We start from the raw sequence: 25,038 nt of genomic DNA, 5'->3' as shown, positions 1-25,038 counted from the left end.
AGGAAGGGATGACTTTCTTCCAACCTTTACTCTCAGTACAAGATCTATAAATTGTGAAAACATGATACCACTCACAGTAAATTGTGCAGATGTTCAAGAGTGATCATGCTGTTATATCCCTTCCATTTACCCGCTCATTCCTGGCATAAAGAGTAGAGTACTAAGCCTGATCATTTTAAATATTTAAATAATCACTCTGAAACTAAACTAACACTTGACCCAAAAAAAAAAAAAAAGAGAGAAAAAAAAAAAAGTGCAATTCATAGTTTTTTGTTCTTTTTCTTTTGGGCTGACATTTGGATAATTTTGTGTTGACTTCATTTTATTCATGCTTTTAAGTGTTAATGTGTGGCTTGTTTTTTTTTTTTTTTTCCTATTGCCTTTCAACCATAACAGTTGAAGACAGGGGGCTTGGGGATTTTTCAGTTGATCATAATTTTTGCTATTTTTTAAACTAAAACCTGAGCTATCAAAGACCAGATGGGACCTCCAAAACCTGTTAGTGCTCTGAATCTCCACTAACAATTGGTTGTCAGTCCCTCATTAAGTATGGCATGAACCAAATTCACCCACATGGAAACTAGTCAAATTTAGGACTGGGATATAACTGATAAAAGTAATTGGAAAAACTGCTGTAGCAAAAGAAATGGAATCTGGTCTACAATGTGGAAAAAAAAAATCTTATTAATTACACTCGTAAAAGCAGAAAATGAGAGCTAATTTTACTAAGTAAAAGTCCCCTGCTAAGTGGTATTTTGACATCTGAAAATAATTCAGTTTCGATCTTGGTGCTTCACTGACATGAGCAAGGAAATTCATAATTCTCCCTCCTAGCTGTTGTTTCAAGCTGTCTCCACACAAGCGGTCACAGACTGCTCAAGCCCAGCTGGAAGATTTTCTTTGCGACTACCAGAAACGCAGACATGGAAAGAGACTTCTGGAACCAAGCTCAGTCCTTTGCTAGGACAGGTAACGTGTTCCATGTGCCTTTCATGAGCTGCTTTTTAAGCTAACATAATGGCACAATGTATCAATAAATTGATTATGAAGCAATACTACATGCAATTCAATCATTGTTATCTGAGATGGTAAGGATATAGGGGGAGGTTGTCCTAGTTTGTTACCTACTAAATTGTATTTAGCTTTGCCATCTGATTAAATATTTCACCATCACATTCAGATACAGTTTGGTATTCACTGAAGAAAATATATCTCATAATCAAAACCCATTAGCCTTGTTCTTAATTATGAAGGGGATTTGCCCCAGGCAAATGGCAGCACTGATGCACGGGAGGCAGGGGCTGCCAGCTCACAGCAGTTATTCTGAGACCCTTACACCACTGCTGGCCCTACATCCCCCCTGTAAAAAGGGATAATAATAAGTCATCTCCAAAGGCTCCATTACAATTTACTGATTAAAATAAAAGGTTTGTGTACCTTGTCTGGAAGGAAACGATCTCACAAGATTCCTGTTACTATCTGTGATGTATCATTAGGTCATGAAATTCAGTGAAGACAGCACCACAAAGACAAGCTACACTTACCTCTGATCTTATGTTTATTCAGAAGTACGTACGTGTTTGAAAATGAACAAATATTGCAGAGTAGAGGGAATGCAATTCACTTAACACGTAGTTAATTCATTCCTTAAAATACTTGGCTTGTATTCTTGGGCAAAGCTGGATCTTGTTCTCTAGGTTGCATCTGTCATCTAATACAAGATATTACAGGAGGACACTTCTCATGCTGTGAGAAATAGAGCTGATAATGTTTACTTTTGTGTAGATGAAACGCTTGGGCATTTTAACAAACATCCAGAGATTTGTTTGTTTACCTGCCCAGCCCACATGCCTCTCATTCCTCCTGGCCGGGAGCCAGTTGGTGGTTCTTTCAAAAAGTTACAATTCCTATGTTATTCCTTCCCTAGCTTGGTTTGAAAGTAAATTGCTTCCTGCATCTTCAGTCAGATGCATCTTTGGTAAAATGCATTTTAGATATAACAGCCCAGGACCCACGGGAATCAGCAATCCATTAGTTGTGTTAGGAATACCATTATGAAGGTAGTATTTCTATAGTGTTTATAAAATCTTAGAATTGGCAGCATTGTCAGCCTGAGTGCAAGAGACTGAGTTTACAAGAGGGACAGTAACTACAATTTTTCACTTGTTACACCACCACACTGTCTCTTTCTCCTTCGCCCTTCCATACTGTAATGGAGGTGTGAACTCCTCCTCCCCTCTTCAGTTTCACCATCAATGTCTCAATATTATTCCTATAACATAGTAATGCAAAATAATATCATCTCTTCACAGTAATCCCACCTGATGGTGCTGGAGTGAACAGTGGGCATGGGGCAATCAGATGACTATGCAGAGCCACAACCACTAAGGCAAGAGAGCTTGCTGCTATCAGAAAGTTTCAAACAAATATAAACAGATGCTCACTATTAACAGCTAGTTATTGATTAATAACAGTTTGGTTCTGCTGTTACACATGGACACTGTGTTTGTTTAGTGATGGGAGGAAAATATGAAGCTCTGTTAATACCTTTGTTGCAACTCTTTATTACTGCTTTACTTAATATTTTGGTTCTTAAATATTTAGGTCTGACTGTGCAAGGGAATTCATTGCCTATATCCCTTTAGGATATTCAAAAGAATTGGAATCAAAGATTGTAGCACAGTGATAAAAAACTGGAAGCAAGTTCAGGAGAGTTTCTAAATGTAACCTGAAGTTTATTCTTGATCGGGTGTGACCTTTAATTATATTGGCCTGCAAATACATATAAAGTAGGACCAATTCTCTAGAGAGGGTAGCTATATTTGTATTAACAATTCCCCCATGGAAGGTACTTAAGCTATATTGTGGCTATATTAACTGCAGCTGTCCTAAAAGCATCATTAGGTCAAGCAGCAAGTTGTTCCCTGAGTAGTGGGCTAATGAAGCCTGTTTCTAAAGGTTAGTGCTCCATCATTCCCCCACTCCTCAGCGTTTTCCCTGCTCAGCCCAGTATCTACAACCCATTTGGGTGGCTGTTGCCAGTGCATATGTGTGCAGATCTAGAGCAACAGTTTGGCTGATGGGCCAGCAGTGCGAGCTTGCTGGCTGCCGTGCGGGTAAGGTTGGAATCATAATTCTTTCTTTCAATAAGGACATTAATTAGGATCCTTCTTCCCTAACCAGATGCTGATCGTCACACAATTTGCATGAACTCATGTCTTTGAAATTTCTCCCCTACTATCAGGTTTGACTGAAGTGGTCGGCAGGTTCAAAAAAGGAAGCTGGCTGGCTGACTGGATGGATGGATTGACAGACAAGATAAAATGTAACCCTTATTTTCTTATAAAGTAGGAAAAAATAAGTCTCTTAATTACCATAGTTACAATGGTATGAAAACTGTTTAAAGAGAGTGTCTCCTGATTTTTGATTCAGAAGTCTAGTCCGGAGGAGTCATAAGTACTCACTTACATGCAATTTAACATACTTATTAACCACTTCTGAATTTGAATGTCTGGGTCTCTGCATTCAATCTTGATTAACTGGCCCAACAATGAACAGTAATTATCCCGATTTACATTGCCTACAGTGTTATGGTCAACTTCATATCAGCAAACTTGAGGCTTCCTAAACATGTTCCAACAGGGTAACGTTCAAGTCATCTTCCGTGTAGTGGAGATAAGAGAGCCTACACTGGGAGATTTATCTTGCAATGAGCTGCAGTAAGGAACAGGGGGAAGAATACAGGAGGAGAGTGAACTAATGTGCCTCAGAGTATAAGACTTTTCCCCTGCCCCCTTCAAGCTATAAAGATGTAGGTAGTATGTAGTGCAACTTAGGAAAAGACATTTTTATTTACATTTAGATTCTGAATATAGAAAAAAAGAAAACAAACCAAAACCAACCAACCAAAGTTTTAAATTTGTGTGTTCTTCCCAGCAATAAACTGAGCTCTCAGAGTAGAACAGCACAGGATTTAAGACAATGTCCTTTACCTTGGTGGGAGTTAGTAAGTGTGCATACAGAGATATACACATACACACGCATGTATATGTATATATAATATATATACATCTCACCACAAACGTCAGATTTTCCATAGTCATAATAATTTTGCAGTGTCATTCCTGAAGATGAGAATTTCCCAGGCTGGGCAGAGCTGTGGTTCCTGTCACTGGCAACAGTTTCTTGTGGCAATGAGTTCCACGTGCTCATAATGCACCGTGTTAAAAAAGCTTCCTTTTATCAGCTTCGAGCGTGGGGCAGAGCTGCAGTTGGAAGTATGCCTATCAAGAATGATGCTTCAGCTCTGTTGGTGGTAGAAGATTGTTCCTCTGGACTTTTCTTAAAAAAATAAATAAATGTCAAGCCAGAAAAGGAAGCCTGTTATTTTTCAAATCCAGAAGCTGTAATCATGCTAATCCATATGATCGTGCTAAAGCCAAGCAATATGCCTTTTGCATATGATGTAATCATTCAGCATAACCTATTTATAACCACCACTGGCTGGGAACACCTTCTCAGAAAAATATAATCAGGAGAGCTTTTCTTTGGTCACATTCTTCCCCTTCCTCCCTATATTTTTTCAGTCAGCTGTGCTCTTTCTCCTACTTTTGTTGTCTTCCCAGCTTTAAATACAGCAATGTTCCTTGCTTTTTTATTTTTCATTTTAAACTAACACTTTCCACATCTTCTATTATTTTACTGTGTTAGAGCCATACTGAGTGAAATCCCAGTCCTCTGAAATCAATACCAAAACTTCCATTGATTTCATATAATATATTCTTTTAAATTCAGTACAAATGCTCCACATGAGTCATCTATTTTAAATATGGATCTACTGTACAAGGCTGTCTGTCTCTCAGCTTGATACATAAAACAGCGTGTTTAATAAATTCTCTGGTGTGGGTTGGTAGCATTATGTGTAATAAATGAAAATCTGTTGGTTATACTGAGCATATCAAGTGTAAAAGGAGAAAATTCATCAATGTAAATATCTATCTGCAGATCAATTGGTATCAATCTTGTTTAACAGTCTATTTCCTCAGGACACACTTTGGAAACAAAGAGCATTTCAAACTGCTGGTTAAACAAACAAATATATAAAAGCTCTTTGGGCAACATGGGGGTGGAGTAATCACCAGAAAAAAATGGTCAGTCATTTTAAATACCTGTTAATATCTTCTATTTTATATTAGAAAATACAGAGTTTATCTTGAGGTAACATGTCCATTAAAGTGCATGAGGAACGGGGGTTTGTAAAACCATTATTTGTTGGCAGAGGAAAGGGCAAGGAAAGTGGCCTGAAAAACAAAATTTGTCCCCTGACCTCCATGTTCAGTAATTGTCCAAGAAGGAGGGTGATACCTTCTGCTTTGCAAGATTTTTTCTAAGGTTTGTATTATCCTTAGCTAAATAAACCCCCTTATGAGACACTATAAAAACAAAACAAAACCCCAAGAGGATATATAACTAATTAGATCATGATGCGCTGTTTACCTTGGTCTACAATGTTAAGAACTTTTCATCCTTTTCCATGCAAACTACAGCTCTTCCCTTCTCAGGCATCACAGGAAAAAAAAAAAATACTGACCAGTACCACGGATGGTTGGCATGACTGTACGCACAGGCACAAACTCTAGAATAGAATAAATGTACTACAAACCCCAGGGGGTTTGCAAGGTAAAAACGCTGGTAAAGCAACTTGTAAAAGGAGACCTGGGATGTTGTGCAATGTTCTGTGGCAATTGCGTGGCCTTATTAGGTACCATTGCTTCCTCCCTCCACCTTCCTGCTGTCTAGTAAGATTTGGGGTTTCCATTCTGCATTGCTCTTCTGACACCCCCACCCCCCATAATCTCGGATGGATGTTCATCTTCACAGCAGCCTTGCGGCTCGGGAAACGTCATCCTCAGTTCACAAGTGGGAAACTGAGGCACAGACCCTGGTGAATTGTTTGGTGATGAATACAATGGCAAGTGCATACTGACAGCTGAACCTACATCTTCTGAACCCTTACACAGTGCCCTGCTCCTCCAAATCAAAGAAATCATCTCTTCATCAACTCAATCTCTCTCTCCAATGTATTCTAGCAACCCATTGCATTTTTCATAGATTGATGCGGGAGAGGGGGATGTTCTACATAAAACCAAAAAGCAATCATGTCTCCCACAAAGATTTTGCAATCCACATCTTCCTATATTCAAGGATCCTCATGTTTTTGCGTATGCAAGGTCCGGCTGCCTTCAGCCGGGATCGGAGGGGTGGAGGTGACTCTGCTCTGGGACACCCGGGGGCTTTGCAGCACAGTGAATCCGAGCCTTGGCTGAGCCGGGTCCCGCAGTCACCCCCAGCCGCGGGGGCTCTGCCTCCAGCGCTGCCAAACGCAGGGGCCACCCAGCCGGGGCTTGGGGAGGAGGATTTCAACGGGGTGCATTTTCACCCAACAGCAGAAGAGGGGATTAAAAATTAAAATGATTCCACTAGGTACTTACACAGCCAATTTAGTACAGGAAAACACTTTCAAAGCATTGTTTTTTCACTTGCTTCAGGTCTTTCACATGAACCTTTTACATGTCAAACGTTTTTATTTGCTGTTAAAAATACTATTGGCTCAATTTTGTCGGCTTCCCAGAAAGTGAGACTTAAAAGAAGTCTTTAAACAAATGAACCAACGCCAAGCATAATTACGCGCCGTCTGGATCCGCTTTTAAAGCCCCTTAACTTGCGCACAACACCAGGAGACCCCGGGCTCGTCCATTCGGACAATCAGTGCTCTTTCCTTTTCTACTTTATCTAACGACAAAGGGAAGAATTAGCATTGTTCCGGGCTTCTGCTTGCTTTAGTCGGGGGGGGAGGAAAAAAAAAAAAAAAAAAAAAGGTTTAAACAAAAAAAAAAAAAAAGTGTCTTTAAAGCACAATATAAAAAGCGCAGGTGAGATAACAAAGGTATTGTCCCTTGCCAGCCTGGAAAGTCGTGCTGCTGGCTTGTTTGTTTACTCTCAAAGCTGGCTCCTGCCCCCCCCCCGCTGCCGGGGGGGCTCCGCCGCCTTTGTCGCCCGCTCGGGCGGGCCGGGCCGGGACTACATGGCCCAGCGTGCCCCGCTGCGCCCGGATCAATGGACCTTATTTGAATAATCTGTGAGCCCTTGGACTCAGGCCAATCAGCTGTCAGGGACCCATGATAAATCGCAATGCATTATTGATAATCATAATTACTCTGACATGCGCATTCCGCCCAATGGGGGTAATTTCCCAACTCTAGGAATTTGTTGTGAAGAGGAAAATAATTGCTACTATTTTGCTCCCGATGCTGGTGCACCATGTCGCGACGGAAGCAGGCGAAGCCCCAGCACATCAACTCCGAGGAGCAGCCCCCAGATGCTGCAAGTGGTGAGCGGGGGGGGGGGGGTGGGGGGGGGGAACGGGAACGCCGCGGGTCCCAACTTTCCTGATGCGCGGAGGCGGCGAGGGGCGCTTGCCGGAGGCGGGGGGGGGGGGGGGGGGGGCGGCTTTTTCCACCCTCGTGTTTCACCCCCCCCGCGGGTTCTACCAGGAACCCGACCCCCCCAGCTCCCCGTAGGCTTTTGGTGGGCATCTAAACCCCCGCGAAGCCCCGGCGCGGTGTTGTTCCGCGGGGCTGAGGGGAGCACCGGCCCGTTGTTATTTCCCCGGAGTGGGGGGGCTCGGTTTTGGGCCGCTCTGGGGCGCGGTGCTGCTCGAGGAGTCCCTCGTCCTGCCCAGCTGGCGGCCCCCCCAATGCCCCCCACCCACCCCCTGAGTCCCGCGGAGGCTGCGTCGTCCCCCGCGTGGGGGGCGCGGGGCTGCGGCCGGCCCCGCTGCCGCGGCGCCGGGGGTGCAGCCTCGTGGGAGGTGAACCCCAAAGCCGCCCTAAGGCGGAGGGGATTGAGGGGGGGGGGACGGGGCAGAGGAAGGAATTGCGAGCAGTCCTCGCAGGGGTAGGAAATAGCTCGAATTTAGTTTCCCCGATTTATTTAACACTTTCTCAGTAGTTAGATGAGGATTTTTTTTTTTTGGGGGGGGGGGTTAAAAACAACCAAACAAAAAATACCCCCCAAAAAATCGGACTATTTTTGTTGGAGATCACAATCGCCCTGGACCTTTTGTAGCTTGACCTCCAGCCATCTTTGATTTCCGACTTCCTAAAATAACTCCGGTGAGCTAATGTGGGGTGTGCGTGAGCGCTTTGTATTTGGGCGGGGGGGGCGGTGGGGGGGCGGATTTTGCTACCGCAAATCGCTGTCCCACCTTTTAGGGGAGCTCGCAGCCCTGTGCTTGGCTTAGGGAGAAGTAGAAATTTGTGGTCAAATGAGCCCAGCGCTCCCGGGAGGTTTGGTGGTGGTGGTGTGGGGTGTGCAGGGGAAGGCGTGGAGGGGGGGGGGGGGTCACTCGCTTGCCGGTGGCCCCCCCGGGAGCGGGGAAGGGCCGGGGCTGCTGGAGCATGCCCGGCTTTCCTCGACGGAGCAGCATCTTGCTGCGGGGGGGCTGGCGGCTCCGGTGCGGGCTCCCCCCCCCCCGCTATTAACGCCCCTGGGGCCGCGGAGCGGAGGACGCTCCCGCGCTGCCTGTCCTCCTCCGAAACGGGAGCGTAGCCGGGAGGACACGTCCCGCGTGGGAAAGGGGAGAGACTGGTAGTGGGCTGACCTGGGCTGCGTTTGTTAGGAGTTGTTGAGGTCGTTGTGCGCAAAACCGTTCTGTGTGTCCTCCAAGAACTTTCTGTGGGTTCTCTGCCTTCCTAAGGGGGACTGGTTTTGCGTGGGGTTTTTCCATCCCTATAACTGATCAGTACCAACGCACGTTGCAGGAGCTGCCGATTCCCAGCCCGCAGGCGGTTCGGGCTCTTAATTTTTTTCCTCCTCCCCCCTCTCTTCTTTGAGTCGAAATGTGCAATTGTTGGGTCCGGTTAATGGTGACTTAAGAAACAGCAAGCTGGCCAGAAGGCAATAAATCCCATGTTTAATGCATGACTGTTTTCCTTTGTGCATATGGTTAGGTTGGGGGATGGAGGTGATGTTTCCACATGTAAATCTCTGCCCACTGCTGGAAAGCCACCTCCGGCTCTGCGCTGAAACAAAAGGGTTAATAACTCCTGATGTGGCCCGCTCGGGGCGGGGGAGGTGTGCGGGGAGGGGAGGATCGCTACACACCGTGCTCTCCCGGGCAATGGCCAGCTGCTTTTTTTGTTGTTGTTGGGGCTTTTTTGTTGTTGTTGTTGTTGTTTCCCCCCCCCCCCGTCTCTTTTAACAACAAAACCCTGGATGGAAATCCCTCCGGGAGGCGGGGCACCCATCTCACAGCTCGGGGGGGACCTTGCGAAGCTCTCGCCCTGCTTGGGGTGGGGGGGTTCCCCTCAGATGGGGCCGTGTTTGGTGGGTCGTGGAGCGGGGGGGCCACGGCGGGTCCGGCCGGTGCAGGTCCCCGCAGGGAAGCCCCGTCCTGCGCCATCTCCCGTTTCTGCTTGCAGAAATAAAAATCGTGGCTGCGGCTCCGATGGCTCTTGTCGGCCGCACATCTCCAAAGTGGTCAAACTCCCCTCTCCAGGTGTGCCCGTACATAACAAGTGATGAGGGTGCATAACAAAATCGAAATACCGCAGGGATTGTCTGGGACGTTTATCGAGTATATACGTAATCGTAATAATAAAATCAAGCCCTTATCTCCTCTTTTGCAAGTGTTTTTTTTTGGTTTTTTTTTTTTGCAAAGCGATTTGGGACCCACTTCTGTGAACAATGCAGCGTGTTAAGAAACGGTTCTGCTAACCTGGTGATCAATTAACAGGTCAAAAAATCAGCAGGTGGTCACTGCAGAATAATACGACATACTGAAAATTAGCATTTTCACAAAGGGGTTGAAAATGCCCATTGTGCTAGATTGCTGCCATTAAAAATCTGATTCATTCTTAAAAATACAGTATCAAACTGCAACTTTTTCTCAGGGTAAGATTAGGTATTTCCTTTATTTAAATCCTCGCTTTGTGCTTTGAGATCTGCAGAAGTGAGGGGGGGGTGATGGTGTGTGCTTGACGAGCAAAGCCAAGTTTTGGGGTTGGTTTTCTTGATTTTTATTTTTATTTTAGGTTGCCCGAAGCTCCCGCCGGTGGGGAAGGCTGGCCTGGCCGGCCGGGAGCCGCGGGGTGGGGTGGGTGGGTGGGTGGGTGTAGTGTCCCCCGGCCTTGCCGTGGGCTGCGCAGCCGGGGTGTCGCGGAGGGTGAGAGGGTGCCTGGGAGCCGGGGAGGGGGGGGCTGGGGTAGGGTGGGGGGGGGGGGCGACGCCCGGCTTGTTTTTCCTTTTACGTAAGTGAAACATTATAGTGGTTGTAGTGATGAAGCCCTTTCGCTGGGCTCGGCGGCATGTGACGTTTTGACAGAGCTGCTGCTCTAACCTTTGCCTCCTCCTGCTTGCTGTGGGTGGTAAGTTGATGTCAGGCTTACAATTAGGACTCTCATGCAATTGACCTTGGCAGCGGGGTTTGTGCCGTTTAGCTCGGTCTTAAACACTGTACCAGTGTTAAGTGTGGTCCGGGGCCGCCGCCTTCCCAGCTGCGGGCCGCGCCGGCGGGAGCACCGGCCGCCGCCGCGCAGGTAGGGCCGAGGGCGGGTGGCCTCTGCCGCTTCTGGGGGGAAACCTCCGCTTTTGGGTGTTGCTGTTGCTTTATCCCGAAGCAGGCTCGAGAAGCACCCCTCGCTCCAAAGGAGCCATTCTACTGGGTGATGCCTGGGCTGCCGTTTAGCTCAGGTGGATGCTGGGCGGGGGGGGGGGGGGGGGGGGGGGAAGGCCCCGCCTGGCAGGGGCGGCTGGTTCCGCGGCCGGTTCCGCGGCGGCGGCGGGCAGAGCGGCGGGGCCGGGGCGGCAGCGCGGGCCGTGAGTGCCCTCCACCGACCGGCCGGGACGGGGAACCGGCCGCGGAACCGGCAGCGCGGGAAGGGGCGCAGGCAGCGCGCAGGCAGCGCGGAGCTCCCTCGGCCCACGCAGGCGGCTGCGCGGGGGGTGGGGGGGAGTGGGGGCCGACTCCCACGGCTGCAGCCGCCTTGCCCTCTGCCTGGAGCTTTTCTTGCGTGTTTTAACACTTTTTTTTTAATTATTTTTATTTTCTCTCTCCTCAGAAGCGTTTATTCACAATAGCTTATTCGGTCCTTGGCCGAATATTTCTCTCGAATAGGTGGATAATCGAAAGGGTGAATCAGTAGGTAGATAATAAAGAAACGAAAAACCTTGAGAGAGAACCCGAGCCCACGTGAAATCCTAATTGATAGGTGTAACACGCTTCTGGCTTGTTCTTAGGTAGAAAAACGCTGCTGATAAATTCAGTGTAGAAAACATCAAGGCCTTTGGAACATTTCTGTAAGTAATCAGTCATGTATTTTGCTTACTCAAGGAAGTGAATTTTATAGTAGTTACATTTAAAGGAAATGCCTTAGATGGTGTTTTATAGTTGGAGAAGAAGGGAAATTTTGGACAGTTTAAAGTTCTTGGAAGTCCTAGCTTCTCAGCTGGGAACAAGATAAAAAAAAATAATCTGGGAAGCACAATGCCCAAGAGCGAGAGCAACAGGGAGCTGGTGGCACAAGTTTTCACGTCTAGGACTGGGGTGGATACTTGTTAATCCTTCATGAGTTAATTTTAACTGGGGAAGTGCATGATTATGTTAATGTTAAAGTAAAAATAGTTGATGAAATGTAGTCTGTGGAAAAAGTAAATTCACCAAAGGTATTAAACTCTTGGGGGGGGGGGGGGGGAAGATTGAGCTCTGACTATTTCCTCCCAATTCAAGTGAAATATAATTCTATCACAGTTGGAGGGGGGAAAAAAAAAAGTAATTGCTCAGATGAGGGGTAGACCAGCAGCACCTTTTCTGAAATCACATCAGACAAGATGTATTTCACTCTTATACTGGTTCCCTTAAAAAAAAAAAAAATAATTCGAGCTGTGTGGATTTTATCAGCCTTCCTTGTCGATGACCGCCTTGTCCTACACAATAGTGGATTTTTTCCATCCATTTGCTAGTGATTCAATCTGACCCCCCTGCTGGGTTTACTGCATTCTTCTAACTTATTGGATAACTAGATGCTGAGAGATAACATTCCTGAAATTCGGGGGTGGGGAGATAAAAAAAACAGTAGAAGTCCTATCCCTGGGAAGCCTTTGGAGAGGGTTAAGTGAAGTGCACAAGCAATTGTTGTGGCAGGGCTCTGCTCCTCGGTAGATCCTCGTACAGTACGTGCAGGGAGGTTTCTTTGCAGAGAAACCCCACGATTTCAGACCGTTAAGTTCATGTCGGGGGTAACAGCTCCGGGGTGGAGGGCAGGGCAGCGTGGGGTGCGGGTAAATGGGGTGCTCTGATTGCAGGCGCTTGGTGCTTCTGCGAGGCTGGGGAGAGGATGTAGCTAGAAATCAAGATGAAGAGTTTCACAGAAGCTGTTGGGTGTTTTAAAGAAACAGTAAATTGCTCCTTTGTTATTCCAGCAGCTAAGCAACCAAGCGTCCTGCTTCTGCTGCTTGGATCTCACACCCTTTTTGAGATAGGGGAAGCTCTTATATTCACTTTTTCTAAGGCAGAAATGAAAATAAGGCATAACTCTTCCCTGTTTGTCTTTCAGCAAGTTGGCACAAGCTGGGAATTGAATTTATTTGGAGTCCTGAGCTAGTGCCTTACTGTCAGACAGGGGAACTCGAAACTAAACTATGTGACAGTGGCAGCGAGAGCTGGCAGGGCTGCGGCAAGGCTGCTGACCTGCCTGATGCTGCCAAACACGGGTACCTTCAGTTTACTGGAGTTTCTTTCTCTGAGGTGGCAGCTGGTGCTTAGGACCAGAAAAGTTACCTCTGGAGCTCCTCAGAATTATGAACATTTGGAGCATGGGCTGTGCTGGAGATTGGGAAAGGGGGCTTTGAATTTAGCGTCATCTTATCAGTGGAAGAAAAATTGAAGGAACTATCAATGGAAGGGAGATAAATGATCATATGCTTTGAAGCAGTTAAAGTTTGAGGACTTGTCTAGACATAGTTATCCTGGAATATCTCCTTGGGGGTGGCCAGCAGTCTTTCATGCAGACATTTCTACCCTGCTTGAAACGTTTTGCATGGCCGCTGCAGAGGTGCAGACTGCAGTGTGAAGTGCATGTGCTCACAGAGTAGAGACTGTGGAAGAAAGAGCTTTGGGCTTTCTGAAGTAAAACCTAAGGTTATTTAGCAACACAGGGAAACAGTATAGTTGGGCCTGGGAAATTAGGCTGTTAAAGCCCTAAATGCTAAAGGATTTGGAGAAGAGGTTTTGATGTTTTAGTCTATTTATTATGTGAAATATCTGTTGGATGGATGGAAATAGTTATGAAAGTAGTCACGTAAAGACCTCTTGAGTCAGAGTACAGAGTAGTTATGTAAGCTTCTTGTCTTTTTCAGCACCAGTGCTTTCTTTCCTATTATATCTACTCAGACTTGCAAAGATGAGTTTAAAAACATCCATTCTTGACCTCAGTTGACCCTATTTATTGACCAGGTTCTGAATCATATACTATTTGTACTTGTCTGCAGACTAGATTTCTTCATATATTTTTTTCGTAGAGTTAAATCAACTTTAGAGGCATCAAGTTAATGATATTTGGGGCGGGAAATGTATGCTAAAACTATGTTTATACTGTTGTTTCCTTCACTTGTGGAAGTTGTTTGGGCTGAAGGAGAAGAGTGGGGAAAAAAAAGGCACTCTCCTTGTTTAGGCATGAGGGATCCAAACAGTTTTGACCATAGCCGTGCCTGAAAACATCATGCCTCCCTGTTCAAGGACTTGTAACCGTGAAGTGTACGTGGTTAACAGAATTGCATACATCTAGATTGGGATTTTTTGCTCTGCAGACTACAGCATAACAGGCCTCCGATACTTGCGTTTTTTAATTGGTCTAGTTGTTTGTTTTTTCTTAAAAAACTTTAATGGGCATTATCACTTGAAATTAAACAGTTGAAGTTTGATTTGTTGAAGATACATGTAATACTCTTGTTAACCTAACAAATATCAGTGTTTGTAATATCCTCCCTTACAGAGCTTTTACACTACCCTGAAACAGTAAGTCAATGTACTTGAGTTGCTGCTTGGACATGCTTCCCCTCCACCCTGCCATGTACAGGATATACACATGTATCAGATGTGTGGTTCAGTTACACCTTTAAAATGAAAGCCGCAAATAGCTCCTGTGCTTGCAGAGTCTTCGGTTCCCCTTGTAAAATGGTGTGGGCTAGTAATGTGGAACCGGAGCCGAGCCCCACGATGAATTACTGGCAATGCAAGACCTGAATAGGAGAGATCTCCTAATACGCGTCCCCAGTTGTGGTCAAGGTCTGCAGTGTGCCCCGATGGGTGTGTGGGACGTGAAGTACTTGGTTACTGCACCCTTGGCGTGCATCAAAATTGGACCAATTAATGTGAGTTGCAGGACATTTCACCTGATGGGGGCTGGAATACATCTGCAGTCTTTCCTGCTTTCCCCTCAACTGGATGAGCCTTGAGTTTTGCCTCCTCAACACTCCTGCCTCCCATGCCCCGAATGCTTGCCCGCCTCGAGCTGGGTGCGAGTTTGTTTTTGAAGGATGGGTAGACTGAGCAAAAACATCCTGTTTTGGTTTAGAATTTCTCTTAACCTCTCTTCTTGTTCTGATATTTCCCTGAATTATACTTTTTTTTTTTTGGGTCCGCATGCACATTATGTTCAGTCTAATCTCTGGGGCGCTGGTGGAGGAAGGGCAGGAGTGGACTTGCAGACCAGCTTTGCTTTCCCTCCCCCTCCCTAAAAAGCGGGTGAGTTGCAGATGCAGCTAAACAGGGTGTTCTGAGCAGGTCTGAAAGAACTTTGCGTGTTTTGCAAGCAGGACTTGTTGCGTCGCTGTCTAATAATCATCAGTATCAATGTAGGCTCGTACATACGTGTGGGGTTCTGTAAGTTAATTGTCTTTTCTTTACAACTGTGAGTTTTTAGAGTTTTTTTTTTATGTGAGCATGCTTTTGAAGTATTTAACAGCTAATATTGGACTTTTGCTTTTGTCAGCCCTCTTCGGTAGTAATTAAATGGCGGACTGAATGTCATGTAATAGATCAGTGTACAATTAAGAACTGCTCTGAAGTTCCTGTGTTAACAACCTTATAAATTTCTGTGAGATGGTTAACTAAGGATTACAAACTGAAGTACAAACACAAAATAAGTTTGTGAAGTTTTGCTCAATGTTACAATGCCTTCTCTGTCTTCCTTGGGTCGTATTCCTTTTAAGTTACTTTGCAGGTGCTAGCTGCCTTGTTGCACTGTTTCTCTACCTGTAGAAAGGGATTTGCGATAAACTTCTTTCCCCCGAGCCTTGTGAGATTCCTCCAATATTATTGTTTTTATTGAAAACAGAACTAAGATGCAGATTTCTGCGGGGCTGCAAATGAATTAGCAGCAAAACAAAGAACAGCAGTTTAGATCAATCTGCAAACTTGGTTCTAGTGTCATGTCTTTTAACTTGCAATTCAGGTGAAATCAGTGATCTTAAGAAGGAAATACTTAGTTTAAATTAAGCTATTAATAATCTGACTTTCTCTTATTTTAAGGGAGTCCACAAGACGTCCCAGGTGACAGAGATGGTGAAATGAGTTCCAAAAGATGCCGCACGGAGGAAACTAAAATCTGTGAGAAATGCTGTGCAGAATTCTTCGATCTCTCTGAATTCCTTGAGCATAAGAAAAATTGCACTAAAAATCCACCTGTTCTAATCATGAATGACAGTGAGGGAACAGTACCCCCTGAAAGCTTCTCTGAATCTTCTCTAGGGAGCTTTCCAAGTGATCGAATGGATAGCAGGACACGCAAGGACATTCAGGCAAAGGGCTGCACTGGTTCTATGGAAAAGAGAGAAGGAAAAATGGATGCTGAGTCGGTAGGAGGAATGTACCTTAAAATAGAACCCCCCATCACGCCTGCGGCTCCTGGGCTAAGCTATCTACCAAAATCCAAAGTACCAAACACTAATGTGACTTTGCAGACGATACGCGGCACTAAAGTAGCTGTGAACCAGCGGACCTCTGATGCCATCTCTTCTTCAGCAGCCAGTTTTAATGCTATCCCCATGATCCTGGAGCAGCTCGTGTGTTTGCAGCAGCAGCAACTCCAGCAAATTCAGCTGACGGAGCAAATTCGCATTCAGATTGCCATGATGGCTCCCCATGCCCTGCATCCTTCTATAGCAGCTGCTACTGATCCACTAAAAGCTCTGGGCGCTCACATGTCTCAGCAGCTCTCGGCTGCTGTTGCTTTAATCGGACAAAAAGCTGGAAGCCAGAGCCTATCACTGGAATCCTTGAAGCAAGGAAAACTACCTCATTCTAACACTGGCGTTGCGGCTGCCACCTCGCTGGCTGCTGGGCTTTCCTCTTCCTTCCCCTTGAAGCCAGAGGCAAGCAGAAGTCTCCCCGGCTCCATTTCTCGGTTCCCAAATCCTTTGCTACCTCAGTCCTCCAACTCTGTCATCTTCCAAAATCCGCTTTCGGCCGTTTCTTCTGTAATAGATTCCTCAAAGAAGGGGAAGGGAAAACCTCCCAACATTAGTGTGTCTGAAAGCAAACCGAATGCAGAAGAGCCGTTCTTCAAACACAAGTGTAAATTCTGTGGCAAGGTCTTTGGCAATGACAGTGCCCTGCAGATTCATCTCCGCTCCCACACCGGTGAAAGACCCTACAAGTGTAACATTTGTGGTAACCGCTTTACAACCAAAGGAAACCTTAAAGTGCATTTTCAGCGTCACAAAGACAAATACCCCCACATAAAGATGAATCCTTACCCAGTTCCTGAGCACCTGGACAATGTTCCCACTAGCACTGGAATCCCATATGGGATGTCTGTGCCACTGGATGAGTCTAACCTAATTGTGGATAGCAAACCTCTCCTAACAACTCTGCCTACCTCTGCGGCCACCAGTGCACCTCAGACCGTCTCCAACTTAGCAGGCATTAAGGAGTCTCTGCCTGGTACGTTCTCGAGTGACCTGCAGTCGAGGCCTTCTCCAGAAAGTGAGGGTGGCTCTTCCTCCTCAGGGGTGGTCGGTCATGAATCGGGAACAGAGCAGAGCTTGAGTTCACCACAGCCTACCTGTAGTGTGAGCATCTTCCATGTAAGTGGGTCAAACGAGCAAGGCTCAGAAACATCGAAGCTTCAGCAACTGGTTGAAAATATAGACAAATCCACTGCTGACCCCAACGAGTGCCTGATCTGTCACAGAGTACTGAGCTGCCAGAGTTCGCTGAAAATGCATTATCGTACTCACACTGGAGAGAGGCCATTCAAGTGTAAAATCTGTGGCCGTGCCTTCTCCACTAAAGGGAACCTTAAAACTCATTATGGTGTCCACCGGGCCAATACTCCTTTAAAGATGCAACATTCATGTCCTATTTGCCAGAAGAAGTTTACAAATGCAGTTGTGTTGCAGCAGCATATTCGCATGCATATGGGGGGACAAATACCCAACACACCAATGCCAGAAAACACCTGTGACAATACTGATGTGGATCCTACTGCAGCTGAGAAGAACGGAGACACCAGTCGCCCAGATGAGACCGTGGAAAGCATAGAGATGGAAGAGGACCTGGACTCTCAGGATGGCCCTAGGAGTTCGTCAAAACCTCCTACTCCGTACGATGCACAATCAGAATCGCCAGCCACGGCAGCCACCTTCTCTGGTGTTGCAGCACTGGAGAATCAAATGAAGATTGTCAACTCTGCTTTGAACTTGCAGCGGCAAAGCAGCTTGAAGTCTAGTGACAATGGCTCAGCAGAAAGTGATGGTATGACAAATGATTCGTCTTCTGTGGCAGGAGATCCAGATTATCAGAACGGCAGGAGTCCTGCTGCCTCCGAGTCTGCATCGCTTCAGGCTCTGTCCCCAGCAAACAGCCAAGCTGAGAGCATAAGGTCAAAGTCGCCTAGCTTCAACAATCAAGAAGATACAGGCACAGGAAATAAATCGGAGGGTCCTGAGAACACTTCTGCAGAAATGGAAGGGGTCGTTGGTGCTTTGGATTTAACTTACGGCAATATTGGTCGAAAGGTTATTAAAGAAGAACCTGGGTTACACTTTACAAATGGAGAATATGGTGAGTAATGTGAAATGCTGGCAATAACTCAGCGTGGGGTAGTAGAACTGGAGAAAATCCATCTCCAAAAGGACCAATAGGAGTGAAAACCTCGTCTTTCCCCTCTTTGAGGATAGGGTCATATGCCCTGTAAAAGTTTTCCTGACTCAGGCTCAAAGGTCAACAAAATTCAAAGACTTAAGTGCTCTCACCTGCAAGGGGTAGCATAGAGGTCCTTAAAATAAATAGAAGCTGTGCACTTACTATCTTTCATGGCCTCACCTGGTACCTCCCTATAGCTCTCTAAAAGATATATGTTTGTGTTTCATGCAGAACTGCTTAACGCAAGAATGTGGCATTAAAACTCTGGATTATTTTGTGAGGTTTTTGAGCTCTTTAGCCCCGAGACTAATGTTGGTCTAAATTTGATCAGAAAGTGAGACTTTCTAACTTCGAAGCTCACCAATGAAAACAGGGATGAATTGATTCATTTTAGAACATCCTAGCAAGTTTAACAGCAGGCTTTGGAGGACTTTGCAGGCATGCTCTTCGGGCATATGCAGCTCCAAAGGCAGGGCCTCCGGTACCTTAGCCAGATTTAAGTTTCGAAGCAGAAAAAAATTGGGATAAACATTATCTTTGCTTTCTTTACAGGTCGAAGTAGTATTCCAGCTGCTTTTGTTAGAGCCCCATCAGCCCTCATAAAAATGGAGATGCCCAGTGAGCGTCCCATTAGCACTAGCCATTTCATTGGCCCACCAGCTCTCTCTTCTGGTGTTGCCCCTCTCCTTGTGCCACGACCGAAATTCTGCCGTCCTGCCAAACAGCACATCTGCACTACGTGTGGGAAGAACTTCTCCTCTGCCAGCGCCCTTCAGATTCATGAACGGACCCATACTGGTGAGAAGCCATTTGCCTGCACCATCTGTGGGAGAGCCTTTACAACAAAAGGAAACCTGAAGGTAAGTCATCTCTTATGTTATGATCTCCTTTGTCAAGGAAAGTCATACATGAGGGGAATATTATTGCTGATATTTGTCCTGCCTTTGGGGACAACTTTGATTTTCTTTTAGTTCCTCAGATGGTTATCTTTGAGTTTTGTCTCTCCTTCCTGGGTTTCTTCATACAACTTGCTAAACAGTGTACTGAGATGACTCACAGAAGTCTCTGCTACTGTCCTTGACTTTCCTTTTTGGATAGTAGGGAAAGTTTAGCCTTTACTAAGCAGATAGCTTTATTTTCATTTGGATTTGGATGTGTCAAGACATAAGCATTTCATAGACTGAATGCTACAAAGTGATGCCTACGGAATACATGCATTATACTGCACTGCTTGAATCACCATGCAGGACAAGGAGGGATAAAACTGAGAGAGGATAATCCTGAGATGGAGCAAAATACTAGGTGATCATGTCTAAGCGCTTGCTGAAGAAGTGCTGGAAGTCTGTCCTTATTGTTAGATTAATCCATTTGCCCTGTAAGGGACTTGCAGCTCCCTAACTCTGGCAGAGGCTTCTCACTTCCCATGAGAACCTCTTCAGGCTTTTCAGTCCTCTTGCATAAATGCTGATGGGGAGGTAAAATACTCCACAGTTTGTGAACAGTTGCTTGCTGGAATCGCTAGCAGTATGTTTGTGGTATGGCAGATTTTAGCTTATTTGTAACCTCTCTTCTAAATTCCTTGGTGAGGGTTTTTTTTTTTTTTGCATTATCTAGTATTTTTTTCAAGGTAGTCTTCACAGCAAATAACGTGGCTTTTATTTTTTTGTGGGGAAGATGGGCATTTTTGCCAACACCACTTGTAAGTGTAGAAACATAGTCCTGCAAGCACGTCATCAGTAAACTCTAGAGAGCCACAGTGATGTCAGGCAGTAGAATGACTGTATCTTACGCATGCCAGGAACAGAACAAAGACAAGAACTAGGCAGCTTAAATACTTACCTGAATGCAGATGGAGCATATGTGACTACCTTGCTTATAGCCAAGTTGCCCCAAAGATCTTGGGTATACCATAGAAGAGCTGCAGTATTAACAATTCTCTTTACTTTTTTCCCCTATGGAAGGTCCATGTAGGAACTCATATGTGGAATAACTCTGCCAGGCGGGGAAGGCGGCTTTCGATTGATAACCCCATGGCTCTGCTGGGGAACGATCCCAAGAAGGTATCTGAAATGTTTCCAAAGGATATTATGCCTCCTTCAGTGAATATTGACCCCACAGTATGGAATCAGTATGCAGCGGTACTGAGCAATGGCATAGCAATGAAGACTAATGAGATCTCGGTGATCCAGAGCGGTGGCTTACCTACCCTTCCAGTCACCATTGGGGGTGGTTCAGCAATAAATACTGCTACAGTCTCCAAAATAGATGGGACCCAGTCTGGGACTGGTTCTGATACGGAGAAGGCCAGTGGTGCTGCTGCAGACAACGTGCCAAAACACCAGTTCCCTCACTTCATGGAGGAGAACAAAATTGCTGTTAGTTAAAAACTCTAGTGAAGTTGACGTACAGAAAGAACAAATATATATATACACAAACATATATTTTTAAGAGATTCCACTTCAGCCTCCTATTTTCCTATTGACGTGCAAATGATTTTATGGTTGTCTTTGTAAGAGTTGCCCAGAGTACAATCATGATATTGCTTTGCAAATAGTAAATAATAAAGAATAGGATTTCCTTCTATTTGGAAAGATGCGGGTCTTGCAAAGTAGTTCTTACGTGTGACTTTAATGTGTACAGCCTTACAGAAGTTTCTACAACTTGAAATTCCAAAGGTTAGAATATTTACCTCTTTGTTTAGAGTGAAATACTTGGGGGTTTTGAATAGAGTGGAAACAACCTACTGTTGATGGAAAAGCTTCTATTTACTGATGAGAAATGAAAACTATTAATGCGGGTAAATATCCTAGAATGTCTGCCACCCTCTTAGAAATAGTTTTTCTGTTTGGATTTTTTTGGCTCTGTGTGGTTTCTGAATGTACTTTTTACTATAATGGCTATAAAAACGACAAAATTTTTTTTTTGATTACTTTTTTGCCTCAGAAGTTCTATGAAAAAAAAGTTGCTGTTTTTCTTTAATTACTGCTCCTAAGGAATTAATTCTCTGTATTGTTGACTGCTGCTTATTTAATACTACTATTAGGACAGTCCTTCAAGTATAGTGCCAAAACTCCTACTTCCAAAGATGTGCAGTTTTTCTTAGATGTTTTATTTCAATACCGAGAGCCCCAAACAAACATGGGTGGGTATGTATATACTTTTTTTTTTTTCCTCTCTTGAAAGGGAAGACTTGCCTTGAAGTCAGGTCTAAAAGCTCTGCAAGGAATCTCAGGTGACTGTTGCAATTAGGCATGGGAACTGGTTTCCTTAGCAAGAGGCTTTTTTATTTTTATTTTTTTCATTTGGGTAATTTAGAAGATCAGTCTGTGTAAACCTGTATTTAAATATGAAGTATTCATGCTTAGGTTAAATGTTTTGTGGGTTTTTGGATGGCATTCCTACTCTGGTCATTAAGTTTCTTGGTGGTCTGTGTACTTGCATTCTACCAAAATGGTAATTAATGATCCATGTGTATTGTATGAAGGTTGCTGGGATAGTCATCTGGATTCTAAGTTATCTACCTCATTTTTTCCTTTTGTAGTTGTAGTGTCTATTTTTCTATTAATGACCACTGTAATGAACTGAGATTCAAGCAGATGCTTCCATGCACTATCTGAAACCAAAACCTGATGTATTAGTGGAAGCACCCGAAGACTTACTGGACTGACCTTTCACTATTCCTCTAATGTCTGCTGGAACTGTGTGTGTAATGGGATCTAAACCAGACTGGAAGGTGAGCAATTGGTATGGAAGGACTGAACGGTGGAAAGACGTCTAGTTGTTGACTGCAGGAAATCTTCAAGTCCAGTCTCTGTTGTGGAAGGCCCCAAAAATGCAGATTACCAAAAGTTTGTGTAATGTTGTTGCACCTGATTCTTGCTTATGATCTCTGTATGCCGAGTTGTGCCTTTCCTGCTGGACTTGTAAGTAAGAACATACCAGTACCTGTTTACACTGTAAAATGGATATTGTTACATAGACCATGCAAAAGGCATCCCAATTGTCAAGTTTCTGCGTTGTGAATGTATGACTTCTAAGAACTCTGTAGTTTTGAGTATCTACTGATGCGTTTCTGTTGACATTTTGAGAATAAATTTTGGGATGGCTTTTTCACATTTAGTGCTTACATTTTTCTGGAAAAGCATTTGTCTCCTGAAGAGCAAGTTCAATGCTGTCTCACTCCAGTGACTTTTTAAATCCATGATCTGGGGTTGTGCTTTAGTTCATTACTTAAAACAACAGAACTAGGTAGCAGTGGAGGAGTCTACATCAGTTTCTTGGGAACAGCTGAGGTTTGATACACAGATTGGTACTTGCCAGGGATGTTGATTCTCACCCTAAAATAGAATTGGCAGTATTATGTGCAATAATTCTTGTACTGTGATCACCCCAGAAAGGGAAGGGAATACTAAGTTATCAAATTGTCAGTGCCTGAAGATGGTGGCTGCATAAAAAAAAAGGTAAATAACTTTCCCTAAAGAGCAAAGGAAAACAAGAGTTGTGAAAACAGCCTGATACAGTGGAAAACTGTTGAGATTCTGATACTCACAACCTGAACTAGCAAATGTATTTTGCACTTTGGAGATAACAGTGAAGGAACATGGTGCAGAACCAGTGTACTCTTAAGATGCACCCTTCCAATGTTGATGCTGCCCCATCATGGTGCCCCTTGCACAAGGCACATACTTGGGAGTGGAAAAAAAGGCAGAAAGGAAACACTTGCTCTCTAGGCTTTACCACAAACTCTGGAGGAATGAAAGAAGAAGGGGGGGGGGGGAGGGGGAAGCGCAGGATCAGGTGTGATGTGGCCCAGGGAGATGGGCAAAATAAACATAGGAGCAGAATGAAAACTAACAACATGTGGAGGATGTGTGGGAAGGTAGAAAGCATAGAACACTTAACTATTCTACAGAGAGCATGCAGGTCTTTAAGAGCAGCACTATAGTTCCAGAAGGCAAAATACTTAGTGCAAGAGAAAACATGACCCTTCTCTGCTCAGGGAAACCAAGGGATTATAATCTGAACCAGAATGGATGAGGAGTATAGCAGGAGATTCCTTGGTGGTGATAAGTAGAAACAAACTCTGCACTTATGCTACTGTGGATACTGTTCTCAACCACCGAGTTTATAACCTGCTTTGAGAGCAATGTTGCTCTGGGTGCCTGGATGGACTTGCTGCCAGAGCTGCTGCTTTGCCCCTTCAAACTTTGGGATAGATGTCTGGCTGGTTCCTTAACTGGTGGTGCTGGGCACCCCATGCAGGACATGCTGCCTGTGCAGGACTAACTGCAGCAGCACTATAAGCAATGTGGTGTGAAAGAAGTGTTGGGTTTACAGGAGAGGCGGATCACATCTAAAGACCTGCCCTAACTGGGAAATCTACTCTCCAGCATGGGCCAACTGTGATAAAGGGGTCTGGCTTCAAAAGAATCTGTAATAACAAGCCTGCTTTCCACTGATTGCTTGATACAAAGTGGTATCATGATGCCATGAAAATACATCATCAGCAGGAGGAAAAGGTTTTGCTAGCACAAAGCCAACAAAACGTGCTGTCCTGGGGCTTTGCACCTTGGTAGTATCTGTTGACGTCTCCTCATCCACACAGCTCCTGAGGTTTGGGGTCTCTCTCTCTCTCTTAAATGTAGACTCTGAGACTGTCCCACAAGGACTGAGCTCACATTACAGCTTTACCTTGAAAGGTGCCTTTTCATGACGATCTAGAAGAATGTAATTATGTATTTAGACCTCTGACTTTAACTGTATTGGTCAACAGGTTGGAAATTAAGGGGAGACGAGGAGGGAGGAGTTGTTTATTAAAGCATGAGCTCTGATCTGCAACTAAGATGTCAGGAAACTGCTAAGAAACCAGGACAGTATGAGGTTTTGGCAAATTGTTACAATATTTTGCAGCATAAGGTTGGTCAGGGGAGTCAGGTGGATACAGCTAGGGCCTTACTTGGCTGGGCAGACAGCAGTGAAAATGAAACGATGGGACTTGGCACAGAGTCTCTGCAAGGCTTTACTCTCCAGGCCATGGTGTCAAGCTCTGGCCGTGCCCAAAGCTGTATCTCACAGCTCAGTGACAAGGCAGCTCCAGGCTGGAGCGTAGCAGGATCCCTGGCTAAGCCACTGTGGGTAAGTCATGGATCTTACAAAACTTGGAGAACGAGTAGGACCTATATGACCACTGTCCGTCCCCATGGCAGAAAGCAGGCTGTGCCATAGGCATATTTATGCTGGAGGTAGCTGGGAGGGGAGACTGTTTCTGCAGAAAGCAGGACTGGGAATTAGCTGCTCTCCCATGTACAAGAGCTGAATCAACACCTGAAACTCAGTGGGGTAGAACTCACCACACTATCAGGTGTGTACAATTTACAGTAATGTTGCATCTTAACAATTAAAAAAGGCAGCTGATTCTCTTCTCTTCTCTATTCTGATGTAAATTAGGAACGAGTTTACCGAAGCTGAGAGCAGAACCGAGCATGGTATGTGTGCTGTCTCTGCTCGTTATCCTCTCTTCTTGCCTAAAGGACTCTCCTGTTCTTACTTGTTATTGCTTGCTTTGCTCATCGCATAGAAGATTTGCCCAGGCTGTTGTTTTTGTGTAAGTAGCACATTTACTTGCATGAGCTAAGGTAAAGGCTGGTTTACCTAAAATGTTACATTTGAACTAAGAAGTTGTATTTCTTTAACAAAAAAACAAACGAACAAGTACATTAGGTTTACCTTAATGTATTAGCTCTATTACCCTAAAGAAACATTTCTCTTGACCTACCCTTTCTGCTCAAAACCTTCTAAAAAGTCGATGGGAACACTGAGGAGTGAGTTTGTCT

General features: G+C 44.9%; 1 protein-coding gene across 2 annotated transcripts; it reads left to right on the top strand.

The window, feature by feature from the left end:
- The first annotated feature begins 7,209 nt into the window (after positions 1-7,209).
- Positions 7,210-22,320, top strand: SALL4 (spalt like transcription factor 4). 2 transcript variants are annotated; one of them, XM_042801256.1, is made up of 4 exons: positions 7,210-7,390; positions 15,590-18,124; positions 18,758-19,065; positions 20,167-22,320. In XM_042801256.1, exons 1-4 carry the CDS (start codon positions 7,321-7,323, stop codon positions 20,587-20,589), a joined length of 3,336 nt encoding a protein of 1,111 aa, XP_042657190.1. In that variant the 5' UTR covers positions 7,210-7,320; the 3' UTR covers positions 20,590-22,320. The 2 variants fall into 2 exon arrangements, with proteins under 2 accessions (XP_042657190.1, XP_042657191.1); XM_042801257.1 differs by lacking the exon at positions 7,210-7,390 and adding an exon at positions 10,354-10,427.
- The last annotated feature ends 2,718 nt before the right edge of the window (positions 22,321-25,038 follow it).

The sequence above is a fragment of the Tyto alba genome, unplaced genomic scaffold (assembly GCF_018691265.1).
Source record: "Tyto alba isolate M040663 unplaced genomic scaffold, T.alba_DEE_v4.0 Super-Scaffold_33, whole genome shotgun sequence".
Taxonomy (NCBI): Eukaryota; Metazoa; Chordata; class Aves; order Strigiformes; family Tytonidae; genus Tyto; species Tyto alba.
The sequence above is the reverse complement of the archived record's forward strand: the minus strand, read 5'-3'. Positions and strand labels throughout refer to the sequence as shown.